We start from the raw sequence: 25,050 nt of genomic DNA, 5'->3' as shown, positions 1-25,050 counted from the left end.
AACAATTTGAAAGAGATGTAGTTTTCAAGGAAAAACAAGAGTGTTTACGAGAAATATCTCAATGCATTGTTAAGTGTGACTTGATATTTTGATGCTTTTCATCTTGATTGCATTGCACATTATTATAAGTAGGTATGATTTGTTTAATATTATTATTTTGCATGGATGATACCAGTAATCAAGTTAAAAACTATTCAAGCAACAATATAAAATTGAACGATCTGGTCCGTTCAAAATGTTTAAAGATACAAAATCAGTATCTCGACGAGATTTATTCTTTGACCAAACCATGTTATTCATGTTGAAGAGCAGTACAAAAAAAACAAGATGGAATAACTGCAGACATGGAAGAGTTAATGATGTCAGAGATAATGATAGTGATTCTTATTCTTTATTCGCGGCTGAACGCGGCTTTTAGATTTAATATGATTATATTGATTAAACAAAATTTAATTGTATTTTATTATGTTTTTTCTTACTTTCACTAGCTGTTCTTTTTTTTATCTGTATCAGATAACAGTACCAGATTACATATATATAATATTATATAGATGAAGAGGTTGTTAATCTCTCAAAAAAACAAAGCTCGTAATAATAAATTAAAGTATCAAAACTTTATTTCCAACTATAACCTAAGTTACCATAATTATGATGATTGACCCTACGCAGAAACGCCGCGATGACATTCCAGATAGTGTGGCCCTGTGGCCGCTACAAAAAATATATATACACCATAGATTGACACTAATACACTAATAGTTATTTTAAGTCTAGGTTGAAAAGTAGTTAGTAGTGCTAAGTTTGCACTGGTCTATGTTCAAGTTGTATATTCTAGTATTTTTTTCCATACGCCAAAGAAGTATAACTTATAGTAATTTAAATTTATTATAACTTCTAACACGTGTACATAAGTACACACACATTTTTTTTTATCAATTATTTAAACATTTGAACATTAATTGCAAAAGATATACCTAATTAATGGATGAAAACACACACTGTAAAGTGTAAATAATTCTGAAGCAATTTTTATTGGGATATGATGGGATATACTTGAAGATGATATTAAGAGTAGTAGGTAAAACTCAACTGTAATACGTAAAATCGTGCAATAAACAACCACGGTCATGCTCTAAGTTTCGGGTACAAAACTCTGCCTACGTTTCTATTATTCAGTTTTTTAATAACTTTTGGGACAACGGATCTTGACGTCTTTTTTATTTGGTTTCCGATTAGCCTTTTTTTTATTCCAACTCTTTGAAGGCAGTTTGGATTTTGTAAGTAATAATATGTAGATATAACATAGGCCCGCCTTTAGTTATTAGTAATATTCATAAGCAGTTTTCTAAATTTTCGTAGGGTAACATGTCACTCCTGTATATCTCTAATATATAAAAATCAATGCCACTTTTCGTTGTAATTCCATAACTCGAGAACGGCTGAACCGATTTCGATAATTCTTTTTTTATTATATTCCTTGAAGTACGAGGATGGTTCTTATGTAGAGAAAACGTTAATATGTACCACGGGCGAAGCCGGGGCGGACCGCTAGTTTTAGATAAATTTCTCGTGTCACAATGTTAATAAAATATATCTCGATATAGTTCTGTGCATGAGTAGGTCTGAGAATCTATTTTTCTTAAGTGATAATACCTACACTTACTTGCTCAGTGAGTGATAAGAGTAAGGCAGACAATTGCCGGGACAGCTAATCTTCTTTATATCCTATCCTACTAATATTATAAATGCAAAAGTTTGTGAGGATGTGTACGTGTGTGTTTGTTACTCTTTCAAATACCACTGAACCGATTACAATGACATTTAGCACACAAATAGAGGGTAACTTAGATTAACATAATATAGAATAGGGTTTTTTCCCGGAAATCCCAAGGGAACGGGAACTATGCGAGATTTTCTTTGAAAACTCGGGCGAAGCCGCGGGCGGAAATCTAGTTATAAAATAAAATACATTTGTGGAAACTAAAAAGTATTTATTATTATTATTAGTACACAAACTGGCTGGTATCCATGCCTTCTCCCACCATAGTTGCTACTAGCCACTCATAAACATTGGGAACACTAGAATACACTCCGGGTACGTTCTCTTGGCCACACTGAATACCAAATGCCACTACACCATACACAGCATACCGGGAAACGCCATTAACATTCTGTAAAAGAAATGTTTATATATTTATTCTTCATTTTATAATGTATACAGATTTATCTAAATGTTATGAAAATTTACAAAACTTTATGTTTTTTTTTTTATTTTATACTAGCGGTCCGCCCCGGCTTCGCCCGTGGTACATGTTTACGTTTTCTCTACATAAGATCCATCCTCGTACTTCAAGAAATATAATAAAAAAAGAATTATCTAAATCGGTTCAGCCGTTCTCGAGTTATGCGCTTACCAACACATTTTGCGATTCATTTTTATATATAAGAATAAAAATGTTAAGTTTTCCCACCAACATAATATTTTTTTTAATTTATCATTCCTAGATTTATTATGGTTATTAGATTTATATGTGGGGCATTTCATGCAGAGCGGGCACAGATTTCAGGGACAGGTTTCAGATTTCGGTTATATTTTAGTACTAGATTTCGGCCAGCGGCTTCGCCTGCGTTTTTATAATTCCCGTTCCTGTGGGATTTCCGTGATAAAAAGTCTATGTCATATTCTGGGCCTTCAGCTACCTACATACCGCTATTGTAATCGGTCCAGTAGTATTTGCGTGAAAGAGTAACAAACATTCATCCATCCATCCTCCCAAACATTCGTATAAATTATAATATTAGTAGGATGTTACACCTGTACATCCTCGGTGTATGAAATTAGTTTTGTTTTGTGTGATTGTAATTTGTAAGTCTAGTATACAGGGTTACTTGTAAAACACCAGCAACCTCGCAGGACAAGATAGCTAATATCATAAGTAACAACATTTGTTCTACGACTTTTGGCATAACGCAAATTATTTTTAAATGATTTTTTAAACTTTTATTGTACTCTCCTAAAATTTGTAAGTCTATGTTCTATTCATTATCGGATGGACGACGCGACGCCCCCTTCCCCCTCTCGTTCGCTTCTTGTTTACGTAATTTTTTGGGAGGCGTAGAGTTTATAATATTCAAACGGAAAATTAAATGAATATTTATTTTTGTATGAAAATAAAATTTAACAAATTATCAAAAGTCGTAGAACAAATGTTGCTTATGATGTTATCTATCTTGTCCTGCGAGGTTGCCGGTGTTTTACAAGTAACCCTGTACCTATATTTTACTTACTCCAATAGGACAAACGAGAGGAGATCCGCCGTCTTTAGTACATGTGTCCACGCCTTGTAAACCACCAGCGCATATTAGGGAGTCATGGAGCTTAAACTTCGAGCCTAATATTGTGTTTTTTAGGTAATATTCGCAAGTACGTCTTGCTACTATGGGCAGCGGTACCTGGGAAAATAAATGGCTTTAAATAGAAAATCTGTACATTTATAATATACTAGCTTCCCGCCCGCGGCTTTGCCCGCGTTTTCAAAGAAAAACCCGCATAGTTCCCGTTCCCGTGGGATTTCTGGGATAAAACCTATCCTATGTGTTAATTTAAGTTACCATCTATATGTGTGCTAGATTTCATTGTAATCGGTTTAGTAGTATTTGCGTGAAAAAGTAACAAACATACACACATCCATCCTCACAAACTTTCATATTTATAATAGGATAAGTAGGATAGGATAATAAAATATGATGAAAATTAAGAAAAAATGTAAGGTAATGTTTCCAGGCAGAGTCAGGGCGAGCAGCTAGTATAGGTATAACGTTGATAAAAGCGAGATGCATTAATCTATGCATATTGTATAACTTTCATCATTCAAATCGTATGAAATTCAAAATTGAATATTTTTTTTAAAATAATACTTGGGGCGTAATCTACAATCGATATCGAAGGCAAAAATTCAGGTTTATTTTAATTTTGTCTGTTTGTCTGTATTTACGTCAGGGCTAAAATCAAAAAGTACTTATTTTAGTAAGATTTACTAAAAAAATTGCATGAATATTACTAATGCATCATGCGTGGATTTTCTTAAAATTTTACATAAATATCACTGATTTTCCTACGATTTATTATATGTTTAGAAAATAAAAGATATACTGAACACATTACCTTCTTTAATAAAACCGCGTGGTCATCTATATTATTGAATACCCTTTGCCCCCACCCCATACTATAACAGTCCGTCCCGACCTGGGCCATGGTTCGTCCCAAACACGCTACACTTATTGTTGACGATATATCGTATGAACTTTCCAGGAAAAGTAACGCTACATCATTGTGTCCTCTCCCTGAAAAAAGCATACATGTGTGTTAAATAAACGTGGCCAACAGGAGCAGCAATGTTGGTTAAACCGCGGGGCACAGCAAGTCATAAATTATAATAATAGCTCTCGGCCAGCGGCTTCGCCCGCGTAGTCAAAGAAAAACCCGCGTAGTTCCCGTTCCTGTGGGATTACCGGGAATAAATGCGAAAGTATGTTTGTTTGTTTTTCTTTAGGGCGCACTGTTTTCTTTTTGTTACCCAATAACTAACTACTAAGTATTTGAAAGTAAATTATTGTCATTTGGTACAATTAAAGAATGTGGAGGAACTTTTTCGTAGAAATTATTTATTTTTATAAACTTACTTGAATGAAAATCCGGGTGAATGATGATTTTCTTCACGTTTCTCTCTTGATACGGGTAAAATTCGTTCGGTGTTTGTGTGTTCCATTCGCCCGCTCTACATTTTAACTGAAATAACATATTATATACATATTATTGTTCATCCATACTAATATTATAAAGCTGAAGAGTTTGTTTGTTTGCTTGCTTGAACGCGCTAATCTCAGGAACCATGGATCCATAGTGTTAGTGGTAGTTGTAGTCATAGTTATAGTCGAAGTCATAGTCATAGTCATAGTCATAGTCGAAGTCATAGTCAAAGTCGAAGTCGAAATCGAAGTCGAAGTCGAAGTCGAAGTCGAAGTCGAAGTCGAGTCTTATAGTTACAGTTATAGCATTACCTGTTCGTTCGTCAGTCTGTGAACAGTATGTGCTGCTGTCAAAACAACGGAGGGATGTATGAGCGAACCCCCGCCTATTAAGTCTTGCTGATTCCAAGATTTGTTTGTGTTTGATGTCCTGTAAATAATGTAATTAGAGGAATTAAATAAATGAAAGAAAATGTGTGCGTGTACACACGTAAGAAGTGAAACTTATATGACCTTATTTATCAAAACATAATTTACTGCAACTTTACAGAAATACGTCGATCACGCGTGGTAGGGATAAGAAAACGATGGCGCGTAACGGAAAACTGTCACGCGTAACGAAAAAATGTTACACTAAATTTTTTTCCAATCCCAATAAAGAAGTTTCACTTCAAAAAAAACAAAAACATGTTTTACGAATGCACAAGAAAAATAACATAAAAGTGAGATTGGTTAAAACTAGTTGGGCGTATTGCAACAACATGTAATTAGAAATTATTGATTCAGATTTTAATCGCGATTTATTCATGATATTATTGTCCCAACCCCGACGTATTGCAGCAACGAGCGTGAAATGAAATGAAATGAAATGAAAATTTATTTGTTTGAATTGTGGTTACAAAGTCCTTACAATAAATTTCATGTCCGCACAATTCGCCAAGAAATTGGCATACAAATATGAATATCTATACTATCTATATACTAATATAAGTTTTGTAATTATGTATGTATATATACACCATTAGAAAGCTGCATCTTCACTGAGCAACATAGGCTAGGTTTTATCCAGGAAATCCCACGGAAACGGAACTATGCGGGTTTTTCTTTGATAACGCGGGCGAAGCCGTAGGCGGAAAACTAGTAATCGCGTTTAAAATCCGTTAAGTTTTCTAATTTCTAAACAGTTTAGTTTTAACTAAATTTAATTGTTATTTTTTAAGCAGTAAGCTAGATAGTACCATGGATAGTACTTAGTAAAATATAGTTTACCTCAAAACAGCGATCATCCACGGGAACTCGCCATACGTTGCACTGCCAGGCGTGGTCTGTATGTCATAAACCCGGTTACTCCAACCGCATCCCTTGTTGTCATTAACCTTAGTCAACGGAGTTTCTGTAACCTTTACCAACTTGCTGAGAGGACAGCAGGTTTTGGAACCGCGGCAACGCCTGAAACACGTTTTCAACATTGTTTTGTAATCTATACTAATATTATAAAGCTGAAGAGTTTGTTTGTTTGTTTGAACGCGCTAATCTCAGGCACTACTGGTCCGATTTGCAAAATTCTTTCTGTGTTAGATAGCACATTTATCGAGGAAGGCTATAATTTATATTATCACACTAAGAACAACAGGATCGGAGCCATGCGGGTGAAACGCACGCGGCACGCAGCGAGTTTTAAATAAAGATCACTTACAGAAAAGTAAATTGGTTTTCGTCTTGCCTCTCCTCACACTCGTTGAAGTTCACACATATACCGAACGTCATGTCGTCCGAGCGGCAAGATTCAACTGTAACATATTTTATTACTAGCTTCCGCCCGCGGAAAAATTAAGATTTATTTTTTTCTACTTATTTTTCCGGGATAAAAAGTATCCTATTTTATGCCCAGGATAATAATATAATATAATATAAGCTTTTATTTCCTTACTTTTACAAAAAATGTTTTACAATTTAAGTAACTTAATACTTAATAACTACTTTATATAATAATTTGTAAAATCTTAAAACTAGTATATAATATGTTAATTGTTAGTAACATTGTTGCTATTCTATGTAAGGGCGGCCGTACACGGACCGCTCGAGCAGTTAACGGCTGAGCGACGTACACGGACGGCTCGAGCGGTCGGTCGTTGACGGCTCGAGCCGTCGGTTCTTGACTGCTCGAGCCGTCGCTACCAACCGCTCGAGCCGTTGATTTTTTGACTAGTCGCGTCATTGATTTTCAGGGGGAGAGGAAGCCGTCGACGGCTCTAGCGCAGTCAACGGCTCGAGCAGTCAGTGTATGCCTCACGACCGCTCGCGAGCCGTCAACGGCACGATGGAATTTCGTCATGCAGTTGACGGCTTGAAGCGGTCGCGACGGCTCGAGCCGTCACGTGTACGGCGGTGAATGAATGCCTATAGTTCACCGCGCGGTCGCGGCTTCAAGCGGTCGGTCTCAACTGCTTGAAGCGGTCCGTGTACGGCCGCCCTTAGTACTTATCCTATTTTCTTAATTAAAGTAAGGACCGCTTTGTGCGGTGAAAGCCTCCTCCAAAATTTTCCATTTCTGCCTATCGTTAGCCAGTTTTACCCATTGATTCCCCGCTACATCGACAATGTCATCTTGCCATCTTTTATTGGGTCTGCCTCTTTTTCGGCTCCTGTCCGCTAAAAACCAGTTTGTGATGATCGTTGACCATCTTTCATCTTTTTGCCTTTGGTTGTGTCCTGCCCATCTCCATTTTAATCGAAGAACATGATTACCGACGTCATACGCTTTTGTTGCTTTCCTTATGGATGTATTTTTTATATGGTCTTTTAACCGTATATTCATGTAGCTTCTTTCAATTCCTCGTTGGCAAACTCTTAATTGGTTAAGAGATTTTTTGGTCAGCGACCAAGTTTGGCATGCGTAAGTAAGACAAGGTAACAAGCAGCTGTTCATGGCCTTCGTCTTCAACCGTACTGGTATCGGTCCTTTAAATATGTCTTTCATAGACCAGTACTTGTTCCATGTCATTGTTATTCTTCTTGATATCTCTCTCTCTGTGCAGGACTTAAACGAGATAAGGTGACCCAGATATATGTATGCCCAGATATATGCCCAGGATAATAAGGTATAATTATACCAAGTTTCATCGAAATCGAACCGTTAGTTTTCACGTGATGCCTGAACATACAGACAGACAGACAGACAGACAGACAAAAATTTTTTTACTCACATATTTGGGTTTGGTATCGATACAGTAACACCCCCCGCTATTTATTTTTTCAATATTTTCAATGTACAGAATTGACCCTTCTACACATTAATTATATATGGAATAGATTTTAAACTAGCTTTCCACCCGCGTAGTCCAAGAAAAACACGCATAGTTCCCGTTCCTGTGAGATTTCCGGGATAAAACCTATCCTATCTCCTTTCTCAGGGCTCAAGCTATCTTTGTACCAAACACTTTTTGAAAGCTTGTGCTTCCCATTGGGTCCTATTTTTTCACCATAAATAGTATAATATATAATTATATACTTACGTTTATACGACAAAGCGCCATCTTGTGTTAAAAACACAGTTAATAACATAAAACATAACAGTGATAACCTGAAAATTAACATTTGATTATATTAATTATTAATTCATATTATATTCACAGAATCCTACAAATTATGAATGCGAAAGTTTATATGTTTGTTTGTTACTTCTTCAAACAAAAACTGCTGAACCGATTTTCATGAAATTTGGCATGCACAAAGAGGGTAACATGGATTAATACAGGATAGTCTTTAAGGTTTTGATCTGATCTCAGGAACTACTGGTCCGATTTAGAAACTTCTTTCCGACTTAGATAGTCAATTTATTGAAGAAGACTATATATCATCACGCTAACACCAATAGGAGCGAAATAATGCAGGTAAAACTGCGAGGAACAGATAGTGACGAAATGTATGAAAGGGATGAAAATTTGTATGAATTCCACGCATTTGGTTTGTTGAAATATCAGATTATCTATACTAATATTATAAAGCTGAAGAGTTTGTTTGTTTGAACGCGCTAATCTCAAGAACTACTGGTCCGATTTGAAAAATTCTTTCGGTGTTGGATAGCCCATTTATCGAGGAAGGCTTACATCTTCACGCTAACCAACAGAAGCGGAGTCACGCGGGTGAAACCGCGGAGCTCAGCTAGTTTATTTATATACGATGTATTTCATCTTCTTATCTATAATATAAAAATGAATCCCAAAATGTGTTGGTAAGCGCATAACTTGAGAACGGCTTAACCGATTTCGTTAATTCTTTTTTTATAATATTCCTTGAAGTACGAGGATGGTTCTTATGTAGAGAAAACGTGAATATGTACCACGGGCGAAGCCGAGGCGGACCGCTAGTAATCAAATAAATTTGATTAGGTATAAAGTAATTACTAATTAGACGTTATAAACGAAAACAAGTGATAACTGCGTTAAAAACAACCGACTTCAAACTTGCACTTGCAAAATTTACAAATACCTACAGACAAAAATGCTCATAAAATAAAAACTACTGGGCCTATCTGAATAAAATTTTTATGGGACCAATTCGACACCATCCCGCATCGAACAAAAAAAGAATCACGTAAATCGGTTCAGAAACCTCGGAGTAATCGGTGTACATACATAAAAAAAAATAAAAAAAATACCGGCTAAATTGATAACCTCCTCCTTTTTTTTGAAGTCGGTTAATAAATACGCATTATCCTTATACTAATATGTCACCGGAAAATAACAATGTTCGGTAAGTTTATCATTTTGCGAAAATGTTGGAGTAAAATAATACAATTTATCTCTCGTTTGGAATCCTACGAAGGTCTATTTTGCTAGAAAATTTATAAACTTCTCGATCTTGTTATCTTTCGGTGTCCTACAGGCCAGTGTGGAAATTTTCGATGGGCCCTGGAGGGAAAGTACTTGAAAAACCGAAGATAGTAAATTTTGCCGAAAGGAAACATTCATTTATTTTTAAAAAGGAATAGAACTGCATTCAAAGATTTTTCAAAAATTCACTTGCTTCAACCGGGGTTGAACGAACTAAAAATGTAAAAAAAAATTTTTTCTATTTTCAGGTTCAGTAGTAAGTATTTGCGTGAGAGAGAAAAAACATACATACACATACCTAATATACATCCATCCTCACAAACTTTTGCATTAATTATAATATGTAGGATAGGATAGGATATACTCACTAGAGCTTAAATATCTACAAAGGCTTTAATATTACATCTACTAGTGGTTCGCCCCGGCTTCGCCCGTAGTACCTACATGTATACGTTTTTTTTTCATAAAAACTATCCTATCTCTCAAGTTGGATCGAACTGCACATGGTATGCGAATTTTATTATAATCGGTTAAGTGGTTTAGGAGTCCATTGAGGACAAACATTGTGACACGAGATTTATATATATTAAGATGATTCAAATTGTTTAAAAATTATAAAAAAAACTAGATTACCGCCCGCGGCTTCGCCCGCTTTGTCTAAAACCTAATAAATTATATACTAAAACCTTCCTCCTGAATCACTCTATCTAAAAAAAACCGCATCAAAATCCGTTGCGTAGTTTTAAAGATTTAAGCATACAAAGGGACATAGGGACAGAGAAAGCGACTTTGTTTTATACTATATAGTGATACTCACATCATTTTAAGACACAAGTACTATCGTCAATACTTTAAAATATACTGAATACTTCAGTATATTTATAAATATTTCTCGTGCGTGCGTGAAAACCCATTTTGATAGCAATGTAGGTATGGAAATGTTAAACAACAATACATTTTATTTTACGAAAGAAAACATTTTACGAAAGAAAAGACAAATACTATGTTGAATTTGATGTTTTTGATTTAATAGCATACAATTTATAAAATACATAATATAGCTACCATGTTAAATACGAGGCCTTATCGCTTATACGCGTTCTCTACCAGGCAAGCTTTGTCTAGACTTTAAAGAGGAAAGGTTTGTAATTATGTATGTATGGTTTTCACGCATAATGCATAAACTACTGGACCGATTACAATGAAATTTAGCACACATATAGAGGGTACCTTGGATTAACACATAGGATAAGTTTTATCCCGGAAATCCCACGGGAACGGAAACAATGCGGGTTTATATTTTTTTAAATCGAAACAGTAGTTCCTGAATTTAGCGCGTTCAACAAACAAACTCTTCAGCTGTATAATATTAGCTGTGATATTAGTAAGTAAGTATATAGATATTAATTAATGCAATATATTTCATTTCGTTTGCAAGTCAGAGATACCAAAATGTAATTATTATATTTAAGGCCTGAATCGGGTAGAATCCCCTTTTGATACCGAAAATTAACTCTACTTATAACCGTTTTTCTTCTTAGATTCTTTATGTACATATCTAAAAAAATGTATATTATAGTTTCGAATATGAAAAAGGGCATGGTTGTTTAAATTTGTTTATTTTACAATCAGGTTTTTTGGAAAAAATCATGAACTGAGGTCAATTTTTGTACTACCAAAACGCTAAGTCAATATAATGTCAATTATTGTAGTGTTTTTACAGTGTGTTTATGAAATTGAAACACAGGGCATGGTTGTTTTAAATTTTGATTTAATATCCAAATATCTTTTTAAATAATTTTTATACGTACTTTTACTACGATAGATTCGCGCCTAGTAAATCGTCGCCAAGGTCGCTAGCCCCTATTAACGCCTTAAGTGGACATCGATAACCTTTGACGGTATAATATAATTGTATAGTATAAGATAAAAAATTAAATAAACCACACATAAATTTTAAGTATCTAGGAAGGAAGGAGTATATGAATAACGTTATTTTTTTAGGATAAAATTACTCCCTTTTTAATGGGAACTCCATATTATTAATATTAATATTGTAATACTGTGGTAATATTGTATACCTATAATCGATTCTCCTTAAGGGTGCTTTTTCACGAATAATGTGCGAGGATGTGGACTAACTATAATATGTATTATGTATCAATAACATGTTGTTTTTTAGAAAGTTTCTCTCGCATAATGGGAACTCCATATAAGTTATATTGTATACCTATAATCGATTCTCCTTAAGGGTGCTTTTTCACGAATAATGTGCGAGGATGTGGACTAACTATAATATGTATCAATAACATGTTGTTTTTTAGAAAGTTTCTCTCTCATAATGGGAACTCCATATAAGTTATATTGTATACCTATAATCGATTCTCCTTGAGGGTGCTTTTTCACGAATAATGTGCGAGGATGTGGACTAACTATAATATGTATCAATAACATGTTGTTTTTTAGAAAGTTTCTCTCTCATAATGGGAACTCCATATAAGTTATATTGTATACCTATAATCGATTCTCCTTAAGGGTGCTTTTTCACGAATAATGTGCGAGTATGTGGACTAACTATAATATGTATCAATAACATGTTGTTTTTTAGAAAGTTTCTCTCTCATAATGGGAACTCCATATAAGTTATATTGTATACCTATAATCGATTCTCCTTAAGGGTGCTTTTTCACGAATAATGTGCGAGTATGTGGACTAACTATAATATGTATCAATAACATGTTGTTTTTTAGAAAGTTTCTCTCTCATAATGGGAACTCCATATAAGTTATATTGTATACCTATAATCGATTCTCCTTAAGGGTGCTTTTTCACGAATAATGTGCGAGGATGTGGACTAACTATAATATGTATCAATAACATGTTGTTTTTTAGAAAGTTTCTCTCTCATAATGGGAACTCCATATAAGTTATATTGTATACCTATAATCGATTCTCCTTAAGGGTGCTTTTTCACGAATAATGTGCGAGGATGTGGACTAACTATAATATGTATCAATAACATGTTGTTTTTTAGAAAGTTTCTCTCTCATAATGGGAACTCCATATAAGTTATATTGTATACCTATAATCGATTCTCCTTAAGGGTGCTTTTTCACGAATAATGTGCGAGGATGTGGACTAACTATAATATGTATCAATAACATGTTGTTTTTTAGAAAGTTTCTCTCTCATAATGGGAACTCCATATAAGTTATATTGTATACCTATAATCGATTCTCCTTAAGGGTGCTTTTTCACGAATAATGTGCGAGGATGTGGACTAACTATAATATGTATCAATAACATGTTGTTTTTTAGAAAGTTTCTCTCTCATAATGGGAACTCCATATAAGTTATATTGTATACCTATAATCGATTCTCCTTAAGGGTGCTTTTTCACGAATAATGTGCGAGGATGTGGACTAACTATAATATGTATCAATAACATGTTGTTTTTTAGAAAGTTTCTCTCTCATAATGGGAACTCCATATAAGTTATATTGTATACCTATAATCGATTCTCCTTAAGGGTGCTTATTCACGAATAATGTGCGAGGATGTGGACTAACTATAATATGTATCAATAACATGTTGTTTTTTAGAAAGTTTCTCTCTCATAATGGGAACTCCATATAAGTTATATTGTATACCTATAATCGATTCTCCTTAAGGGTGCTTTTTCACGAATAATGTGCGAGGATGTGGACTAACTATAATATGTATCAATAACATGTTGTTTTTTAGAAAGTTTCTCTCTCATAATGGGAACTCCATATAAGTTATATTGTATACCTATAATCGATTCTCCTTAAGGGTGCTTTTTCACGAATAATGTGCGAGGATGTGGACTAACTATAATATGTATCAATAACATGTTGTTTTTTAGAAAGTTTCTCTCTCATAATGGGAACTCCATATAAGTTATATTGTATACCTATAATCGATTCTCCTTAAGGGTGCTTTTTCACGAATAATGTGCGAGGATGTGGACTAACTATAATATGTATCAATAACATGTTGTTTTTTAGAAAGTTTCTCTCTCATAATGGGAACTCCATATAAGTTATATTGTATACCTATAATCGATTCTCCTTAAGGGTGCTTTTTCACGAATAATGTGCGAGGATGTGGACTAACTATAATATGTATCAATAACATGTTGTTTTTTAGAAAGTTTCTCTCTCATAATGGGAACTCCATATAAGTTATATTGTATACCTATAATCGATTCTCCTTAAGGGTGCTTTTTCACGAATAATGTGCGAGGATGTGGACTAACTATAATATGTATCAATAACATGTTGTTTTTTAGAAAGTTTCTCTCTCATAATGGGAACTCCATATAAGTTATATTGTATACCTATAATCGATTCTCCTTAAGGGTGCTTTTTCACGAATAATGTGCGAGGATGTGGACTAACTATAATATGTATCAATAACATGTTGTTTTTTAGAAAGTTTCTCTCTCATAATGGGAACTCCATATAAGTTATATTGTATACCTATAATCGATTCTCCTTAAGGGTACTTTTTCACGAATAATGTGCGAGGATGTGGACTAACTATAATATGTATCAATAACATGTTGTTTTTTAGAAAGTTTCTCTCTCATAATGGGAACTCCATATAAGTTATATTGTATACCTATAATCGATTCTCCTTAAGGGTGCTTTTTCACGAATAATGTGCGAGTATGTGGACTAACTATAATATGTATCAATAACATGTTGTTTTTTAGAAAGTTTCTCTCTCATAATGGGAACTCCATATAAGTTATATTGTATACCTATAATCGATTCTCCTTAAGGGTGCTTTTTCACGAATAATGTGCGAGGATGTGGACTAACTATAATATGTATCAATAACATGTTGTTTTTTAGAAAGTTTCTCTCTCATAATGGGAACTCCATATAAGTTATATTGTATACCTATAATCGATTCTCCTTAAGGGTGCTTTTTCACAATTAATGTGCGAGGACATGTAGCGAGGAATCAGGAATGTGTTTGTAAATAACCACGATTGAAGGATTTATTCTTTAAAAGTTTATAATATTGTATGATAATTATAACTATTTTCGCATTATTATTTACAAGCTTCTATCTTGTGACTAATGTTTTTTCACAATTTCTTATTAATTGGAAGACATACGTTTTGTTCTGTTAATTAAGTTTCATCAAAATCTGCTCAGTACTTTTGAAGTGATAGAGTAACAAATAGTCGAGGAGACGTGCTAAGTTTTTAATTTTATTATTAAACTAAAATCAATAAAACTGCATACAAATTTAGAATACTTTTATTTTGTACATTTCTCTATATAAATTACAATTATATACATTTCTATCCATTTTAATTCCTGGATATATTGTGCTTATCTTATCTGGCAGTTAAAATGACAATTACCGTATTTCAAAAGTCAAAAAGACTAATCATGACTAAGACTGACATGATTAAGACTATCAATGTCTTTATCAGCAACTTGTAAAACTGGCCCTTAATTTTAAACACGCTTTTATTAGCTTCACCTGTATATTTGTATGAAACCGACTCCTTTACACGGGCAGCTCGAGCAGTTAACGGTTGAGCGAAGTACACGGACTGCTCGAGCGGTCGTTCGTTGACTGCTCGAGCTATCGCTACAAAACCGCGCAGTTGACGGCTCGAGCAGTCCGTGTACGGCGGTGAATGAATGTCCATAGTTCACCGCGCGGTCGCGGCTTCAAGGCGTCGATCTCAACTCTTGATGCGGACCGTGTACGGCCGCCCTTAGGCTCAATATTGACCCACTTTTAATCCAAACTTTATATTATCAAGGATCAGTGAGAATACAATAATTTCATGATTTTATTTTTCAGTTTTTTTTTTGTAACAATTATTTATAACCTTTAAATTTAAATAACCATTGTTTCACTTTTTTATACCGGCGGCTCACTATGTATAAAAATTCATTACATACTGTTCATTATTTTGTATGAAGCATATAACACGTACGAATTAAGTTGAGACTCGACCGGAATGCGACATACGCGATATAGGTATATTAGTTTTTCCCTAAAAAATATTACTACTCAAAGTACGTAAAAGTGGTACTTACTTACACTTTGAATTACACTCCATTATTTTATTTATTTTGGAAAAAAGTGAAGTCCCATGTCCCCTAGTGGGATAAGAGGCAGATGCATTATACATCTGTTTCACTGATCGATTTTCTTTAGGGACAAGTAGGTGATCAGCCTTCTGTGTCCTGCTAGACCGAGAAATTTTTTTTTCTTCGTCTCCACCGGGAATCGAACCCAGGACCTTTCGGTATTACGCTGACGCGTCAACCACTGTACCACGGAGGCGGTCTATTTATTTTGGAAAGGTATAATATTAAAATATTTAAAATAACGTCATCGGCTCAGGTCTCAAGCTAATTCAAACAGGTTGTACATTCTCATTTATATCATAATACATAGAGGCAATTCTGATGATAATATATATTTTTCAGTCATAGACAATAGAACATTATTAACACAGGCAACTACTAAATCTAAATAATACTGGTAACATGAAAGCATAGACAAACATACACATATTTTCAAAATTTTCATATAAACAAAAACACTAAACATAGTTTAAAAAAGAGCGCGTGTGACAAGTACACATGTCAGAAGTGAAACTTCTGTGACAAGATCCAAAGATACTAAAATCGTTGCCTTACTCCATGACGTCGGTATTGCCATGAAGCATTGAAATTTTACTCTCAACGCTAGGTGTTTCGCTTCAAAAATGTTTTTTTCACTTCACAAATATTTTTTTTTCGACCATAGACAATCACGTTTTCGAGTGATGCGCCCTCAAATGCACTTTCAACCCGGCAATTTGCACGAATCCCTTCCCGCACTCCTTACACACATACCTCTTATCATTCGTATGTATTCGCACATGAGTCTCCAAATGTTCCTTCCTCTGAAACGCTTTCACACAAACATGACATTGGTACGGCCTTGTGTCCAAATGGCTGACCATATGCCGCTTCAAGTATGTTTTATTAATACACTTAAAATCACAGAGATCACACGCGAACGGCTTATCATTGTGATGTACGGACATCACGTGCCATTTTAAAGAGTTGTATTTCACGAACGTCTTTGAACACAATTCACAAGTGATTTGCAGGGATTTATCATGCACGAACGCTATATGTCGCTTCCTTAGGTACCAGCTTGAGAATGTTTCTGGACACTGGGAGCAGTTAAAGTCGCCCTTATGCGTAATGCGATGGTAAGAATACGCTCCATGCGTTTTGAACGACATATTACACTTTTGGCACACATAGTCTGTAACAGAATGTTCCAGTTTCACATGCTTTCGCAACATGAACTTAGTTAGGAACCCTTTTCCACAGCAGTCGCATAGAAACTGTCCAGAATTTAAATGATTCTTGTATACATGTGACAATAAATTGCCGAAGAAAGTAAAACTCTGGTCACATTGTAGGCACGGCGCTTCCGTATCCGTCAATCGGAAAGCGAATATCGAGCACCGCACAACACTATTATAGTTCTGTTTGTGTGTAATAGTGATGTGATCGAGCAAATCGTCCAACGTTTGCATGTCTTTCGGGCATATTTTGCAGGATAGCTGGCTGACTTCGAATTTAACTTTGGTCTCTGTATTTATAGACCGTAGGCAGTTGTCCATTTTAATTTCATAGTGGTCGTAGTGATGTTGTTTTAGTTCTGAGAACTTTGTGAATACTCGATCGCAGAAGAAACACATATATTTGCTGTAGGACCACCGGAAGGGAGTAGCCGTTGAGAACATTATGATCAGTTTTACCATGTTCCGAATGTCTGATGAACGGTAGTCCGATGGTTTCTCTATATCTGCAATGAATACAAATAAAAAAATTAAAAACGCTTTGATAAATTATTTTTATTGCAAATAATCAGCCTATGTCCTTCCTGAAGTCTTAAAATACATTTCAAACAGAACAAAAATTCATATACATATACAGGATGTCCCACTTTTGGTATTAGTATACTATTAACTCAAAGGAGGTTATAGTTTTGCATATGCTGAGTACGTAAAAAATATTTATAAAATTCCAGACATTTTTTTTTTTCAAATAGATGAATTCTTAAAACTCTATGTGTACACTTCTAACAAGCAACCCGCCCAACTTCTAAAAAGTCTAAGCGTGATGATATATTATAGCCTATAGCCTTCCTCGATAAATGGGCTATATAACACCGAAACAATTTTTCAGATCGGATCAGTAGTTCCTGAGATTAGCATGTTTAAACAAACAAACAAACTCTTTATATAATACTAATTAAATATTTAAATAATAGTAGTATAGATAAACGCAAATGTTTTTTTACCTTTTTTTAATTTGACCTCTTTGCATTGTTCTTCCTCCTGTTTGATTTTCTTGCATTTTTTATTTTTCATTTTTGTTTTTGGCTTCGATTTTTTCAACTCACTCAAATGTATGTCGTCTTCCGAGTTATCTGGAAATATATTGCATTGCATTTTTTATTTTTTTTTTATCAAAATTCATTTTATTAACAACTAGCTTTCCACCCGCAGCTTCGCCCACGCAGTCAAAGAAAAACCCGCATAGTTCCCGTTCCCGTGGGATTTCCGGGATAAAACCTATCCTATTTCCCCGGGTAAAAAGTAGCCTATGTCCTTTCTCGGGTATCAAAATATCTCTATGTCATGCAAATTGGTTCAGTAGTTAAGGCGTGATTGAGTAACAGACAGACAGACAGAGTTACTTTCGCATTCATAATATTATATAGTAAGGATGGTACGAAAATAGAGGAACATAATATGATTATTTGAAGACTATACAGTTTTTAAATTTATACATATTTATGAAACGATTTTAACTTCTGAGGAGAGGAGAGGAGACGAGATGAGATGAGAGGAGACGAGATGAGACGAGATGATAGGAGATGAGAGGAGAGGCATGCAGCTGTTCAAGCCAAGTTATCTAATATATTTACTTACCTATATCTAATTCTTCTTTTACTGTAGATGTTGATTTGTAGTTTTCTGTAATCATACATGATCCTTTATTTAATAATATGATTCAAAAATGGCTGAAATCTATATCCATACGAGCTCAAATTCTGTCATGCGTATGAATCGGTATAGTTTTTGTAGTAAATATATGTTAGATAACGGTATGACGTTATAAAATACTATTATAATATTTGTTAGCGTTCTAACAGACGAACGGCAAGTTGTGAACGGCAGAGGCTACTACAGCCGTCGCCACATGTCGACGGCAGCGGCTGATTGATTGCTGCCGTCAACTGCAACGGCAACTCTTAGATGTTTTATTTAACCAAAGTCAAAACTAGAATGCATTCTAGTTGCAGCAGTTGCTGATGTCCATTATTTAAGTGACGACCAAAATAACTATTTGAGTGGTTGGAGTGAGCGCAGGTGTTATTTGTGTTTTTTTGATCACTATTTTGAATTGACGAGAAATATTGTTATTATTTGATAATTAAATGATTATTAATACTTATATCCAATTGATTATTATGTAAATCTATACTATTATTATAAAGCTGAAGAGTTTTTTTGTTTGAACGCGCTAATCTCAGGAACTACTGGTCCGATTTGAAAAATTCTTTTGGTGTTAGATAGCTCATTTATTGAGGAAGGCTATAGGCTATATATCATCACGCTACGACCAACATGAGTGGAGCTACGGGGGTGAAACCGCGCGGAGCATCTAGTAATTGAGTTCATCAATTGATTGCTTTTTTTTATTTGTCTTAATGTATCTCTATTATTTTTCTCTGTATTGAAATAAATACATACTAACAAAAACAGGCGATTTTATTTTCTAACAAAACGCTTTGTATGATGTCCGCTTATTATGATGAGTTTGATATTTCCCTTCCAATCTATACGTAATATTATGAAGCTGAAGAATTTATTTGAACACTCTAATCTCAGGAACTACTGGTCCATTTTGAAAAATTATTTTAAATAGCCCATTCATCGAGGAAGGCTACAGGCTATATATTATCATGCTAAGACCAAAAGGAGCGGAGCCACAATTTAAATTCAACAGAATCCACTGTACTTACATACCCTACAACACTCACCAAACAAAGCATTCTTATAATACATATCGTAGAACTTCTCTTCGCACTGTTGTACTTGCTTTTTAAATGTGCTAGCGTCTTTCAATTTAATTACACATTCTGGACATATAGTGTATGTGGAATCACTTAGATTCCCTGGCACTGGTGTAATCTGGAATAAAAACACTACATAGTATAAAATAAAGTCACTTTCTCTTATGTCCCTTTGTACGCTTTTTGTTTAATAGGAGTGATTCAGGAGGAAGGTTTTAGTATATAATTTATTAGGTTTTCGACGAAGCGGGCGTAGCCGAGGGTGGTAAGCTAGTATACTTCTAAAGTATTTATTCAAAAATTTAATACAGGGAGGATATGTTGAATAATGCTCATATTTTTTACGAATTTTATCTTCAAAGCTCCCTCATTTACTAAAAACACTGCTTGGTTTTTAAAATTAATCATATAGGTACTTAATTAATAAATTGCTATCTTCTATAATATAAAAATGAATCCCAAAATGTGTTGGTAAGCGCATAACTTGAGAACCGCTTAACCGATTTCGTTAATTCTTTTTTTTATTATATTCCTTGAAGTACGAGGATAGTTCTTATGTAGAGAAAACGTGAATTTGTACCACGGGCGAAGCCGGGGCGGACCGCTAGTATAGTATAAAACAAAGTCACTTCCCACTGTCTGTTTGTCCCTATGTTACTTATGCTTATATTTTGAAAACTACGCAACCGATTTGGAAGCGGTTTTTATTATAGATAGAGTGATTCTCGAGGTTTCAATATTTATTCAGTTTAAGACAAAACCGGTAAAGTCTCGAGTGGAAATTAAAACAACACACACATATAGTGTAAATCAATCCAGAGACCTTAGCACAATGGTCAATGACTAGTAAGATACGTCGTATACTACTTACGTTAATATCAAAACAATTTCTTAACATATCACAGAAGTTTTCATGTTGCGAAGGTTCAAATAACTTAATGAATTTTCCCTCGGCATGACAACACCTACACAGGTCTTTTTCTAACTTAAATACTTCGCTTTCACCAGACATTTCGAAGGAAATTAAGATTATTTTCAATGTATTAATAATAAGTAATTACAGTCTTATTTACATTCTTTTTTGTTGTAGTTTAAATTATAATTATAACATTAACAATCACAACAGCTTTGACAGTAATTGTCAAAACTCAAAAACAAAAACAATACCTATTACCTACCTATCAAATTTTTGATTGATGAAAGACTTACAATACTATACATACTACTAGCGCCATCTACATCAATATCAGGTTAATTATATTTTATTACTGTGACATCTAGCGATGACTAGTAATAACTAATTGCACAAGAATTACTGCCAGATTCTAATAGATGGCGTTGTTTTCTATTTCATAATAACAGAAATTTACGCAATAAAATGTAAAAGTACATTACAATATGGATGGCAAAAATCAGTACAATATTAAATAAAAAAATATGCACTTTTCATTTTTTATGTTAATTGTAATGTTGCTTCAGCGACAAAGCTTTAGTTATTTAAATAATTAAAACTAGTGGCGCCATCTACATTAATATCCTGTATCATTTATTTTATATCAGCGACATCTAGTGAACACTAGAAGAATCGTAATTTATAATGACTACAGCCTCCTTCTAATAGATGGCGCTGTATTCAATTTCAATATTATACAATTTATGAAATATATATATATATATATATAATGCTAGTTAGCATAAATAATACTTAAATGTTTATAAAATAATAATGGAAAAAATATTAATAATTTTGAAGGGGGGGGGGGGGGGGCAACCAAACAGTATATTTTTATTTTATTTATTGTTAACTAGTGGTCCGCCCCGGCTTCGCCCGCGGTACATATTTCACGTAGTACATATCTGTCAACTGTGATATTTCGCAATAAAAAGTAGCCTATGCTTCCTTTCTCGGGTATCAAAATATCTCCATACCAAATTTCATGAAAATTGGTTCAGTAGTTTAGGCGTGATTGAGTAACAGACAGACAGACAGACAGAGTTACTTTCGCATTTATAATATTAGTATGGATACTTATGTAGACCGTACTTAGATATATCTATTTTTTTTAGTTTTAAATTTTTATTATGCCATATCGTTAGTTCATGTTTTGTTCTTAATTGTTTGTTTGTTAATTGTTTATTAACAATAATATAATTAAATATACTGTTTGGTTGGCCCCCCTTCAAAATTATTAATATTTTTTTCCATTATTATTTTTTAAACATTTAAGTATTATAGTTTGTCCTACAATAAAATATAACGTTTGTTCGAAAATTATATTGGCGTTTTATTACCAATGCAAATGTAGCACCCCATCAATGGAATTTTGGTTCGAAATCGATAGGTCCCCGTTAGGTCCTTTAAAGACACAATTTTTTTGTTAGGTCCCCTTTAGTTTTTTCAGGTCAGGGAGGAAACAGTGACTCGGGATTTTTTCGATACGCTCAAAAATATAGTAAATAACTAATCAAAGTGATTTTTTTAGATCTTGAAGTCAGGTTACTACATTTCACTATTGTGTCATTATATTTTCATTACTCTTTAAATTAATTAAACTAAAAAATAAAATATAAAAAAATGTTGTGTGGTTTTATGAAACCACGGTAAAAGTGAAACTGTTCGAACGGTTCCAAACACTGCTTTGTGTAGCGCATGTCGCGTGCTGAGTAGGTATACCTACTCGGCAGCCGCGATACACGCGACATGCGCTACACAGACCAAAAAGTTTGAGACGATGTAATAAAAGTTTCACTTTAAAAAATAGATTTGAGTCACTGTGTACCGGTGGATGTATACAGTGACTCAGTAGTGTAGTAGGTACACAGTGACTTTAATAGTATACAGTGGCTCAGTGTAAATAAAAAAGATATAGTTACTTAATGTCCTATAATATTTATTTATTTATTAATAATAATATTTACATCAAAATTCTTTATTAAATTCTATTTCTTCTTTCGGCTTTCCGGGCAGGGACGAACGTCGATCGGTGACTGAGCTTGGCAGAAAATCTTCGTCTGAAAAGACGTGCCTGTCAAAAGGATAAATTCCACACTTCGCGAAGGAATTTACTATATTTCTTGGCGTCATTGCTTTCTGAAATGCACTGCCACTATTTATGACTTGGTGAAATAATAGGAACATTATTTCACCAAGTCATAAATAGTGGCTGGCCTGCCAGGATTTCTCAGAGGCCAAGAATTAATGGTAGCATTATAAAACGTTTTAAATTTATATATGCTTACGGCATGCTTAGCAGATGTATGGGGATGTACAGTCATCCATCCAGTCAGTGTCGCCAGCCCAAGAGTTCCAGGTGGTGTGTTTTTAATCATTATGGTGTGTGGTGTGGTGTGAAAGTCTATTGTCTTCCTAGGAAATATCATCACGGGGGGCAAAAAATTCCCACTAGCACTCACTATACAACCGGTTGTTACTAACGTTCCTCTTTCACCTCTTGTCACCTTCCCGATAGTTTTCTTACCTTTTGGCGCCATCACTTTTTGAGGTTTTTGTACAGTGGTAGTAGAAGGTTCATCCAGGTTAAATATTCGTGTGCCATCCGCAAAGGCAGGACTAAGTTTCATTAAACTCTCCATTAAAAGCTGTAGCCCTGGCAAAACTGCATGGCTCAGGTTTTTTCAAGCTAATATCATGTCTACGCCTGAACGACATCAACCAGTCTTTGCCAGCCATTTTATTTGCTTCCCAGTTCCCACGAGGCAGACATTTTCAAATTATTTATTTTAGCACATTGTTATGCTACTTGTCGGCTTTCTTTGGCAGTCAGCCCATATTACAAAAGAGAACAATGAGTAAAGTAGTTACTTACTCTTTGAAAACTTGTTCTTGTGCCGCTGTGAAAATTTTATTAATCGCGTCATTTGGCTCCAACTGTTGATCGTCAAGAGTTTCACAGTATTTTGTCTTCCAATAATATCTTTTAAGGGTAGCAAATGCAACACCGGTCTTCTTAGATGCTTGTCTTATCGAGTCTTCATTTTTTATTAATAACAACCCTTCTTTCTTACCTTCTTTAATGTTTTCTTGTGTTATCTACTTTTCCAATTTTTCGTTCTGCAGATTTTTGCCGTGGCATTCTATAGACAAAATATAATGATTAAACAAATTACCAAAAAAATCAAAAGAAAGACATAGAACTACATAATATAAACTGAAGTAGGTACACAGTGGCTCACGAGTCACTGTGTACCGCTTCAAATTGAGTCACTGTACACAACTTCGCCATTTTGATTATTTCATATTAGATTTCCGCCCGCGGCTTCGCCCGCGTTTGTAAAGGAAAACCCGTATAGTTCCCGTTCCCGTGGGATTTCCGGGATAAAAACTATCCTATGTGTTAATCCAAGTTACCCTCTATATGTGTGCTAAATTTCATTGTAATCGGTTCAGTAGTTTTTACGTGAAAGAGTAACAAACATCCACACATCCATACATCCATACTTACAAACTTTCGCCTTTATAATATATATATATTAGATTAGTTTCAAATGGATCGAGAAATCAATCAATAAACTGAATTAAACACACAAAGGCAATCTGCATAAACATAACTATAAGACAGAAAAAATGATTACAAAATTTATTATACACTTTAGATATTATTTATTAAAATCAATCAAACTTACGTTGAAATATAATTTTGTGAGCACTAAAACAAAAACACGCGGTGGCGCCACTGTTCGGCGCTTGAGACGCCGGCTGATTGGTTTAAGTACAAGTCCGTCGTCCGAGGACCGTAGCTTCAAACGAGGGAGGGAGACAACAACTATGTACGTCTTATTCTAGCCGAAGTAGTAATGAGTCACTGTAGTCGCCTGAGTCACTGTTTCCTCCCTGACCCATAAGTATATTTTTTTACGTGATCAGTGTTTGCAAAACTACAAGTCCCTTCGCGCTTAGTATACCAATAGTAGGACACCCTGTATAAATACATAAATAAAAATAAATAATAAATATATAGCCTAAAGCATTCCTCGACAAATGGGCTATCTAGTTATCAACGCACCCAAAGAATTTTTCAAATCGGACCTGTAGTTTCCGAGATTAGCGCGTTGAAACAAACTCTTTATAGTCCATTGAAATGTTACATTTTTTAGGCCTAACCTTGCGTTTTTTAGAGGACGCAATTTTATTTTTTTGGTGTGTAGGGGGGGTCAGTGTGAAGTTATCGCCAAGTTTGTGGGGTCGCCACCCTTGTCCCGCGGCCGCCATCTTGAAAATAGCGGTTGAAATGGTTTTTACGATATAACTCTTAAACTATTTATCTGATAAAAAAATTGTTAGCATTATTTGTTGCAA

General features: G+C 34.5%; 2 protein-coding genes across 3 annotated transcripts; both read right to left on the bottom strand.

Moving 5' to 3' along the window:
• Positions 1-1,976: 1,976 nt before the first annotated feature.
• Positions 1,977-10,430, bottom strand: LOC123702484 (phenoloxidase-activating factor 2-like). Its single transcript, XM_045650261.1, has 9 exons — positions 10,402-10,430; positions 8,265-8,332; positions 6,446-6,539; positions 6,019-6,198; positions 5,062-5,179; positions 4,684-4,789; positions 4,166-4,344; positions 3,289-3,453; positions 1,977-2,171 (listed from the first exon to the last, which is right to left on the bottom strand). The coding sequence occupies exons 1-9, from the start codon at positions 10,404-10,406 to the stop codon at positions 2,004-2,006; spliced, it is 1,083 nt and encodes a 360-aa protein (XP_045506217.1). The 5' UTR covers positions 10,407-10,430; the 3' UTR covers positions 1,977-2,003.
• A 5,544-nt stretch (positions 10,431-15,974) lies between these two features.
• Positions 15,975-20,829, bottom strand: LOC123702482 (zinc finger protein 26-like). 2 transcript variants are annotated; one of them, XM_045650258.1, is made up of 5 exons: positions 20,605-20,829; positions 19,701-19,851; positions 18,586-18,630; positions 17,952-18,080; positions 15,975-17,453 (listed from the first exon to the last, which is right to left on the bottom strand). In XM_045650258.1, exons 1-5 carry the CDS (start codon positions 20,743-20,745, stop codon positions 16,399-16,401), a joined length of 1,521 nt encoding a protein of 506 aa, XP_045506214.1. In that variant the 5' UTR covers positions 20,746-20,829; the 3' UTR covers positions 15,975-16,398. The 2 variants fall into 2 exon arrangements, with proteins under 2 accessions (XP_045506214.1, XP_045506215.1); XM_045650259.1 differs by having other exon boundaries at positions 19,701-19,865; positions 20,605-20,713.
• Between the last annotated feature and the right edge of the window lie 4,221 nt (positions 20,830-25,050).

This window comes from Colias croceus, chromosome 23 (assembly GCF_905220415.1).
Source record: "Colias croceus chromosome 23, ilColCroc2.1".
Classification (NCBI taxonomy): Eukaryota; Metazoa; Arthropoda; class Insecta; order Lepidoptera; family Pieridae; genus Colias; species Colias croceus.
The sequence above is the reverse complement of the archived record's forward strand: the minus strand, read 5'-3'. Positions and strand labels throughout refer to the sequence as shown.

Coding starts and splice junctions, on each gene's coding strand:
- LOC123702484 (XM_045650261.1), bottom strand. Junction 6,540..8,264: donor TGGCGCTTTGTCGTATAAAC/GTAAGTATATAA, acceptor AATATGTTACAG/TTGAATCTTGCCGCTCGGAC. Junction 4,790..5,061: donor ACAGACTGACGAACGAACAG/GTAATGCTATAA, acceptor ATGTTATTTCAG/TTAAAATGTAGAGCGGGCGA.
- LOC123702482 (XM_045650258.1), bottom strand. CDS start 20,745: ATGTCTGGTGAAAGCGAAGTATTTAAGTTAGAAAAAGACCTGTGTAGG. Junction 18,631..19,700: donor TTATAAGAATGCTTTGTTTG/GTGAGTGTTGTA, acceptor GTATGATTACAG/AAAACTACAAATCAACATCT. Junction 18,081..18,585: donor AAAAGAAGAATTAGATATAG/GTAAGTAAATAT, acceptor ATATATTTCCAG/ATAACTCGGAAGACGACATA.